A 9,633-nucleotide genomic window follows, 5' to 3' on the forward strand; every position below is an offset into this window, starting at 1 on the left:
TCTACTCATCAGAACAAATCCAATAAGCTGCAGTTGTTCTGGTGACTATAGTGTCCCTTTAATACAGGCAGATATCCAGCTTCATCCTGCTTTTCTTCAAGTATGTCCCTATGACGTAGTTAAACCAGGCCTAGTTGTGTTCAGGGGACCGTTAGTATTCTCAGGTCCCACTCGCTAAGCCCTGTCTGTAAGTGCTATTATCTCTTGTTCCCGACACCTGATACTCATGAAACTCGACTCAATGTACAGAGCCTCCTGTATTTCTCTCTATTATTACTTTATCTTTACTGGACTTTGTATTTTTAAGCCAGGTTGGTCCTCACATTCCACTTGTTCTCTCCAGTCATTAGAAAGTCTCCAGGACCACAAGGCCCCGATGACATAATATGCAGGTGGCAGCAGTTGTTAAAGTGAAGGCTCCAATGGCGAGTCTACCGTTACAAAGGAGATGAAGCCACAAGTCATGCTGACGCTCTCCAACACACCCTGCGTTGGACAGCCCTCCAGCATTCAGTGGGTTAAACATAGAAACCACAGAAGTATTTTTGAATTTGATTTCCAGTGTTGCTTCTTTATCACAGTTCCAATTTGTATTTTTCTTATGGTATATTTTAATACAAGAGACTGCATCCCAAACGGCAGTTCTAAGATGCGTTTTTAGTCAACATGAATACCAAAAACATATTTAACGTCCGGCTACTAACAGTGCTTTAGGGATATCACAGTCACTTACCGAACATTTTCATTTGGAGCTTTGCCAAGTTTCTTGATGGCCGAACATTCCGTTTTGTGGTTAACCCACGCATCCTTCTGGCAAGTGCGGTCGCAGTAATGGGCAAATTTACACTGGCCACAACGCTGCAGTTTTTCCTGTCTCTTAAAGCACGTATGACACACGCTGTGGGCGAGGCTAAGATGACAAATTAGAGACGTATTATCAAAACAGCAGAAAGAATGTTACTCAGTTACTAAACATTAATGGGCTTATTTAAAACGTCAGAAATTATTGAGACGGAAAAATATTTGTGTGGCTTAATTTTGACTTAAAAGTCCCAAATTCTGAGTAAGTTAGTGGTAAACCCTTTAATTCAATAACTTTAACTCAACAAGATAACATTGTACAAGATAACAAGATACTAACAAATGAGTATCCCGAAGTCACTAAAATCATGGCTCATATTTGGGTGCCTGGCATTTACTTCTATTACATGTTCAACTGGTATTTTGTCAATCACCTGCCCTTGTAGCCTATATATATATGTCTATGGGTTGAAGTGAGGGGGCACTAACATGGAATTGGATAAACCTTTAGATTATATAGTGAGCTGTGCGTAGAACTCTGACCATGTAAGAGCACATGACATGACTTGTATTTCAGAGGACAGAGAGCTTTTCCTTTGCAGAATCTGTGTGCTCTCTCCTCCAGTAAAGATTGAAAGAAACAGCCTGGAACTGCAAGTATATTGACAGGATAACAGTCAGGAACAGGGGGATTCTCAGTGTAAAACCCTGTTTCAAAGTCTTTATTAACGAGTCATTTACTATAGTGAACTTTCGGAGTGGATTTCAAATTTAAGGTCAAAATAAAAAGGTAATAATTCTCTATGTCAGCTATGCTTCTAGTTTGGATACTCTGGCCTTAAATTTAAAATTCACTGAAAATTCTTACTTTAGTAAATAATAAATATGTAAGTTTCAGAGGTACTTCGTTTTTAGGCATAATATGAACTGAGACATATCTTCTCACAAAGCTGCACGTGGTCTGCAGTACTGATTAAAAACCATGGTTTCATTGAATCAAATAAACATGAAAATGTGGATTCAGAGGTTTACAAGGGCTCCAAAGCAAACTGATATTGGTAACGTCCACAAACAGCTACAACCTTTCAAAGCCACCAGCCTCCTCTAATCAAGAAATGTAATACCCGCTTTGTAGTTGCTTTACATCTGGGCTTTAATGGAAACAATGTAATTATACATAGAAGGCATCAAACTGTATATTAAATGTAAACATTTGATATCTGACTGTCTGTCTTCCTCTTTGTATCAGTTTTCCTGTAGGTATGTCTGTTTGGTATGTCTTCAGTATAATCCGACTACCAATCTATATTTCTATCAGTCTGTCTACAAAATTATAGTTCTTTTCCTCATTCTGTCTGCCAATCTGCCTGTCCTAGCTTTGATCAGTGATTTCTATGTAACTATATACATCAGGATTTTTTTCCGATAAGGAAAAATCTGTCCAACGTGCATTTAAAAAAAAAAAAGATGTATAAAAACCTTTATTGCTTTGCAATAAAATGTGCTACTATCTTATGACCTTTTCCTGCTTTTGTGAGTGCTTGCATAGCGAGACAGAAACCAGAGTCTAAAAAGAAAGAAATACAAGCCAGAAAACCCTAGCCCTCCTGGTTTCAAACAGTAGCTGTGAATATTAGATGTATATATTATTTATGGTTTCACATGCTTTCAAATGCTTGGTTACGTAAACTAAAAAAAAACTTACTTGTCAAACACAACAGCAGCATAAGCTGTCTCTGCAAAGATCACATCTCCAGCCCAGAACTCTTTGGTTGCCTTGAGACCTCGTCCTTTTCCTGCGGAATTAAAAATCTCAACACACTCCATTCCTTCCACTGTCATACCCTTCTTCTGGCCACAAAACCAGGCTACTGAAGTCCCCTGCCTGCTAATTACAATCTCTATCCCTAGTCACGTCTGCTATTTCAGCACCTTCGGATTCCCTTAGAACAGTCCTATAAATGGAATCTCCCCCCTTAGCCTGTCCCACTGAGTGGAAGGGGGGCTTATCTGCAATATACCGCACCTCTGGAATTGTACACAAAGATTAGAACGCACAACTATACCGTGTGCACTGAGGGTAAACTGTTCTGGAACACAGCTGCTTTTGCGAATATTATTTAAATCGATTAAATAATTTGTTAATTTATACAAAGTTACAGTGAAGTTATTTTTTTTCTTCTTGTTCTTATTTTTAGTAACCAGTTGCTTCACCCGATCAAGTGACAACAGCTGAGATAGCGAGTGTGAGAGAGGACTGGAACTTGTTCGTACACACGTCCTACTGTCCTCTTAATTATAAGACAAACAAAAAAGAACCCTTAGCTCGCAGCTGTGCAGTGAGACTACTAAGGAAATAATACCTGCAAGAAAATGCCCAGCTGGGAGATGCGCAGACACCCCAAGCTTGGCATTCAGAGAAGGAAATGCAGAAGGGCATCGAAATATCCAGTATATTCTGTGGACGCTGATATAGAAATCTAACAATGCTTAAAATAGCCTATAGAGTAATTAGATACCCTTAGAAAGTCCCGGGACGTGTTCCCACTTTTCTAGAATATTCGCCTGCTTTCTACACGTTTAAATTCCTAAGTAAGTATTACTTTGGTTTTGTTTACACGGTTTGATTTGTTTCACATTTCTGTTTTTATACTGTCTTTAACCTTTCAGTCATCTGTATACCCTGCCTTTATGTGCCCAGTGCGCTCCCTATATAAAAATATACAAAAAAAGAAAGCGATTGCAAATAGTGTAGTATAAGCCATCTTTAATACACGCTACAGCTCTGTGGCCACTGGTTATCTCTACAGTGTAATAACAGATTTGTAGCTCTGTTTTTGTTACCTTGAACCTTACTAAGGGTGAACTTTATGATTTAAAGTAGATAGGTCTTAGTAGCTCTCAGTGCTGCAGAATATGTTAATGCTATATAAAAAGTTACCAAAAGAATAAAGTTACTTGTGCACTATCCCAATCCCTAGGCACATTTAAATAACTAAAAGTTCTTTTAGTATCACGCCAATGGCCAACGCAGTGTAAACTCTCTTTATACATTTTCCTCTTTCAAGGGACACTATAGTCACCTGAACAACTTTAGCTTAATGAAGCAGTTTTGGTGTATAGAACATGCCCCTGCAGCCTCACTGCTCAATCCTCTGCCATTTAGGAGTTAAATCCCTTTGTTTATGAACCCAAGTCACACCTCCCTGCATGTGACTTGCACAGCCTTCCATAAACACTTCCTGTAAAGAGAGCCCTATTTAGGCTTTCTTTATTGCAAGTTCTGTTTAATTAAGATTTTCTTATCCCCTGCTATGTTAATAGCTTGCTAGACCCTGCAAGAGCCTCCTGTATGTGATTAAAGTTCAGTTTAGAGATTGAGATACAATTATTTAAGGTAAATTACATCTGTTTGAAAGTGAAACCAGGTTTGTTTTTTTTTCATGCAGGATCTGTCAATCATAGCCAGGGGAGGTGTGGCTAGGGCTGCATAAACAGAAACAAAGTGATTTAACTCCTAAATGACAGTGAATTGAGCAGTGAAATTGCAGGGGAATGATCTATACACTAAAACTGCTTTATTTAGCTAAAGTAATTTAGGTGACTATAGTGTTCCTTTCAGTATATGTTGCAAGTTTAAATGCAGACAACATTCTGTACGTCATGACCTAGTAACATTAATGTGAATTTCAAGGAAGGTCTTTGGAATGCTAAAATTTTTTTTTTTCTATTGGTAAAAATAAAATTGTGCCAAGTTATGGTGTGATTTACCCCATTTACCACGTGTTATAACTGACAGGAGGATTAAATTCTATACCCTGAACATGCATGGTAAATTCCCGGAGGACATTTAATTTACAGCTATTTTCACAGACCTGCGCACTGCGACATTTAATTAACAGCTATTTTCACAGACCTGCGCACTGCGACATTTAATTTACAGCTATTTTCACAGACCTGCGCACTGCGACATTTAATTAACAGCTATTTTCACAGACCTGCGCACTGCGACATTTAATTTACAGCTATTTTCACAGACCTGCGCACTGCGACATTTAATTAACAGCTATTTTCACAGACCTGCGCACTGCGACATTTAATTAACAGCCATTTTCACAGACCTGCGCACTGCGACATTTAATTAACAGCTATTTTCACAGACCTGCGCACTGCGACATTTAATTAACAGCTATTTTCACAGACCTGCGCACTGCGACATTTCATTTACAGCTATTTTCACAGACCTGCGCACTGCGACATTTAATTAACAGCTATTTTTACAGTCCTGCTCACTGCGTAGACATTAATGATGCGATTACACTTAAATCAGCTCTGTCACCCCTCAAAAAAATAAAATTTGCATTTCATAAGGATAAAATTCACTGAAATTTCTTTCAACCCAGTCAAAAGACAAGATAAGACAAAATAGGGACTACTTTGAATTATGTATTTTTCCTACATTTGACTTTTTGTCAAGCCCTAAGCCATCACTAGTGACAGCTGTAAGGAAAAATTATCTTTCTATGGGGAATCCTGCAGTCTCACAAGGAGTCTGCAGTATCCTCCATTAGACATCAGGGGACCTTAGTGGAACCATGTGATAGACGACGGATGTGCCAGCAATGAAACTACCTTCACCTTTTTCGGTCTTTGCAAAATATGCAAAGACCCGAGAAGGTGAAAGAGACACTTTAACGGTCAGAAACATGAATATCTACACATGTGTTTAAGATAAAAAGAACTACCTGCTTTGAGGTACCTGAACTGTATGGCATTTAGAATGGTCATATCACAAGACAAGCTCCATTGTAGCGAGTCTTACCTACAGGTGCATTTTGATTGGTTGCTTTTATGTATTGGTCAAGTCTGAAAAATAGCCACCAACATGTTTTGTTCCCCACTTATATCCAGTAACCAGTGTCAATGAATTGGGAGAACACAGCAATTTATATTATCAGCATTGTTTTTTTTGTTCTGCCCACATGAGGTAATACGTAGAGTTAAAAAAGCACAATTATCTAACTGGATATATGTTATGATGTACCTAACAAAAGTACAATGAAATCGATTACACAAAGGTTTAAAAAGAGTAAATAGTAGAAATTAACTTAATCTAATATAACTTTTACATTAAAATTTGTTTTAGAAGTGTTTGAAGGAAAATTAGCATTACATTTAATTGCATTAATAGAGATAGACCATGTTTATAACATTAGATGTTATACCTGGAAACTTTGTAAGGTGAAATCCCGAGTTCCTGGTGTGATACATACAATGTGGAATGGAATTAAACTAAATTTGAATTGTGTGGCTATGGAATGAGAGTACTTGCTGAGTGCCCATCTCAAAATACATAGAAGCTTCCTGGTGCTAAATTGTGCTGGACATCCCATTCCAAAAATCCACATGGATCAGTCCGCTTAAATATCTTTCTATCTTGTTCGAAATTAAATATTATTTGTAAAAATTGTTATTAGTAAACTACCTATAATTTCTCAGAATGGCCCCGATTCTGATCTGATTTTTTTTTTCTGAAGATTTTTTTTACACCAGCCAGGTTTAATACCGCTTTTGAAGAGGGCACTGCTGAGAAAGGCATAGTTGGACAACAGAGTCTGTAGCTGGCCAACAATTTTTAAGTAAAGCACATTGTAAGAGCACTGCTCTCCACATTAGATGACTTTTCTTGCATTACTTTCAATGTCTGTTTAATCTCTACATCGCCAAACATCGTTGCTTCGAAATAAACTTTGGAAGGAATGCAAGTAGAATATTAAAAGTAACATTTCCCCAACACGCAAATACTTTCTGTTTACATTCTGTATGGGTCAGGGTTTAACAATCAGCCTGATTTAAAGGTGCAGCCACTTTTCAGAAACGATCTAAGCAACAGAGCCGTGTGATCCATTACGGAGAGCGACTGTGGAAATTCATCAAAGTGGTGCCCAAAATGTTTCACCTTGAAAATGATGAAACATTTGTTTACCTGACATTCTTTATTTCTACCAGTGGAAATCTGGATACAGACACTAAGAGGGAAATTTCTGAACGCGTGACCGCCAGAAAAGCAGAGGGAGGGTTCTAAAAATGTAGCAATCATCACTGTAACCACTGGAATCAGTGGGATCATTCCTTCTGTCCCAATGGTGGTTATGCCGCTTTTTGAATTATGATCCACTTTTTTTTTTGGGCAGGTAGAGTTTTCATTTTTCCCTAAAAATCAGCATTCTGGATTAGTAAATCTGTCGGCAGAATGTAGTACATTTTATTTATATTTTTAATAATAAATTAACATTGCAACAAGCTCATGAGCTGCTGTAGTCAAGTAACCTTCCAAAACAGATCATGTGTTTATATCCACTCTGTGTATCTGACAATATTATGTTTATATATTGCCAATGGCATATGCAGTGATTTTTTTTTGAGGGCAAGAGATTGGGCAGAACTGCCCTGAAGGAGCTTGCTTTCCCCTTTAAGGTAAGTAGTTATAAAAAATATATACTAAAGTATTACAGTAAATTAAATGTAAATGTGTCTGCATCACGTGCTAATAGGACCCTACTGACCTTAGCCTCGTCCCCCAGACTTACTGTCATACACCAATGTTTCCACAGTAGGCAGTAACAAGCATGTTAGACACTATTGAAGGGGCAGTCTAAGCTCCATAACCAATACTGCCTAGCACCATTTAGTAGTTATGGTGCTAGCAGGCTACAGGCATCATCCCCAGTTCTTTGTGAAACTATTTTGAAGAGGTTTGACAAAAACCAGGGGATAGTGCTTATCGCCTACTAGCATTATAACCTTAATAAGCGGCTGTGGTGGTTATGGTGTTTAACATGCCTTTTTAAGAGTAGATGAAATTCCTGGGAGAACAGGGGAATGTGCATCACCTGGCTCTCGTAATATATAATTAATCTCCACCTCACAGCCCAATGGAGTAGAAAATACTGACTAGACCTCTCTAGGTAATATTGGGGTCCCCTTGGGGATTCTACTCTTTTAATCTCACAGCTCTATAATTACATTCTATAGTATCCCAGGTGCCAACATTTATTTATTTTCACTTTCAATGACACAGAGGAGATCATGGGAGTGCACTACTCTCAGGTGAGGCACTGAAATGGTTAATTGTACTGCCATAGAACACCTAGTGAGGCCTTATGCATGACCTCCTTAGGTGTAGCACTTACACCAGCAGGTCTCTCAATAGTTCCAGTTTCACAGGACTGTCTCAATTTCAGTGTCCTGTCCCGCCAATTACGACTTTGTTCCCTGTTATTCGCTTTTTGGGACACCAGGGAACTGTATACAGCATAAGCATCATTAGGCACACTCACGCTACACTCAGAGCACTAGAAACATGGAGAGAGCACTGAATCAGCGCTGCCTGAGCAGTCTGCACTTAGTGAATCGGCCTGATTGATGGCTGACCTGCCAATTGGATTAATGGCTGACCTGCGGACCAGACTCTTTATCGACAGGTCCGCCTCTTTTACCCCGTCCATTGACATCATGTTGGGAGGTATGTATCAGTTTAAAGGTTTTTTTTTTCAGCCCCTGAACCGTGACACCATTTTGTGAGCAGCAAATGGTATTGCAGTTTCTATGGTATCCTATGGAATGGAGCCTTAGCACTCTTGTCAAAAAACCTTTGGAAAGTTGCAACAGTTAGTAAATAGCATTTTTCTGTGACCATTTTTAAAGGGACTGTATAGTCACCAGAACAACTACAGCTTTTTGTATTTGTTCTGCTGCGTATAATCATTCCCTTTAGACTTTGTGCTGTAAACACTGTCTTTTTCAGAGAAAATACAGTGTTTACATTACAGCCTAGGGATACCTCCACTAACCACTCCTCAGATGGCTACTGAAGGTGCTTCATGGGGAAGTGCTGCACACTGCATGGAGACACGGAACTTTCCTTATAGAGATGCATTGTAATGCTGGGAGTCGGTCTGACGTCATATTCCGGCTTCATTGAGTGGCGCGGAGGGAGCTGAGCTCAGGTAAGTATGCTCCCTCGCTGCCCGCTGCCCGCATCCGGGGGGGGGGCTCAAAAGTGGCCAGCCGGCCAGCTTTTGAGCCCCCCATGATGCAAGGCAAGCAAGGGACCTGCCTGGGCGTTTGGGGGGTTGCTTTTTTTGCCGCCCCCTGCAAAGTGCTACCCAAGGCAGATGCCTTGTTTGCCTTGCGGAAGACACGTCCCTGCAGACACACACACTCTCACTCACTGACAGACAGCCACACAGTGACAGACACACTGACAGCCAGACACACACAATCACTCAGACATACACACACTGACAGCCTCCATCCCTTCCCCGCCCCTCCCCTCCCCAAACATTAACCGATTACTTTTTTGTTTGTTTGTTTAAATCCACACAGCCTCCCTACCTTTGGGATTGCTGGGTGGATATTTTTTTACCTGGGGTCCCTTCTGACAGGAAGGGAGGCAGGCGGGCAGCTAACTAAGAATCCATGCGGGCAGCACTGGAGAGGGAGCACTGATGATGTCATATTCCGGTTCCTGGCATCACTCTGCGGCACGCGAGGGAGCTGAGCAGAGAGCTCACTAATCAGTGCTCCCTCGCCAGCGTCGCCCGCATGGATTTTTAGTTAGCCGCCTCCCTGGACTATTAGTTAGCCGCCAGGCTAACAAGGAATTTGCCCAGGCATTTGGGGGCGGCGTTATTTGCCGCCCCCCCTAGAAAGTGCCGCCCAAGGCAAATGCCTTGTTTGCCTCGCAGCAAATACGTCCCTGAGTGTTCCTTTAAAACGCTGGGCTGTAGTGAATTGGCATGAATACCTCGATTGAATTGCTCACCAAAC

At 40.3% G+C, this 9,633-nt stretch overlaps 1 protein-coding gene across 2 annotated transcripts in view; it reads right to left on the reverse strand.

The window, feature by feature from the left end:
• SMYD1 (SET and MYND domain containing 1) overlaps window positions 1-2,747 on the reverse strand; it is a 44,362-nt gene extending 41,615 nt beyond the window's left edge. For both annotated transcript variants that reach the window (XM_063457622.1, XM_063457621.1), the window contains exons 1-2: window positions 2,507-2,747; window positions 734-910 (exon numbers count right to left, since the gene is read on the reverse strand). In XM_063457622.1, the coding sequence (XP_063313692.1) occupies window positions 734-910; window positions 2,507-2,643 (314 nt within the window). In that variant the 5' untranslated portion in view covers window positions 2,644-2,747. The remainder of the gene's footprint in view (window positions 1-733; window positions 911-2,506) is intronic.
• Window positions 2,748-9,633: the final 6,886 nt, after the last annotated feature.

Source organism: Pelobates fuscus, chromosome 6, assembly GCF_036172605.1.
Source record: "Pelobates fuscus isolate aPelFus1 chromosome 6, aPelFus1.pri, whole genome shotgun sequence".
Classification (NCBI taxonomy): domain Eukaryota; kingdom Metazoa; phylum Chordata; class Amphibia; order Anura; family Pelobatidae; genus Pelobates; species Pelobates fuscus.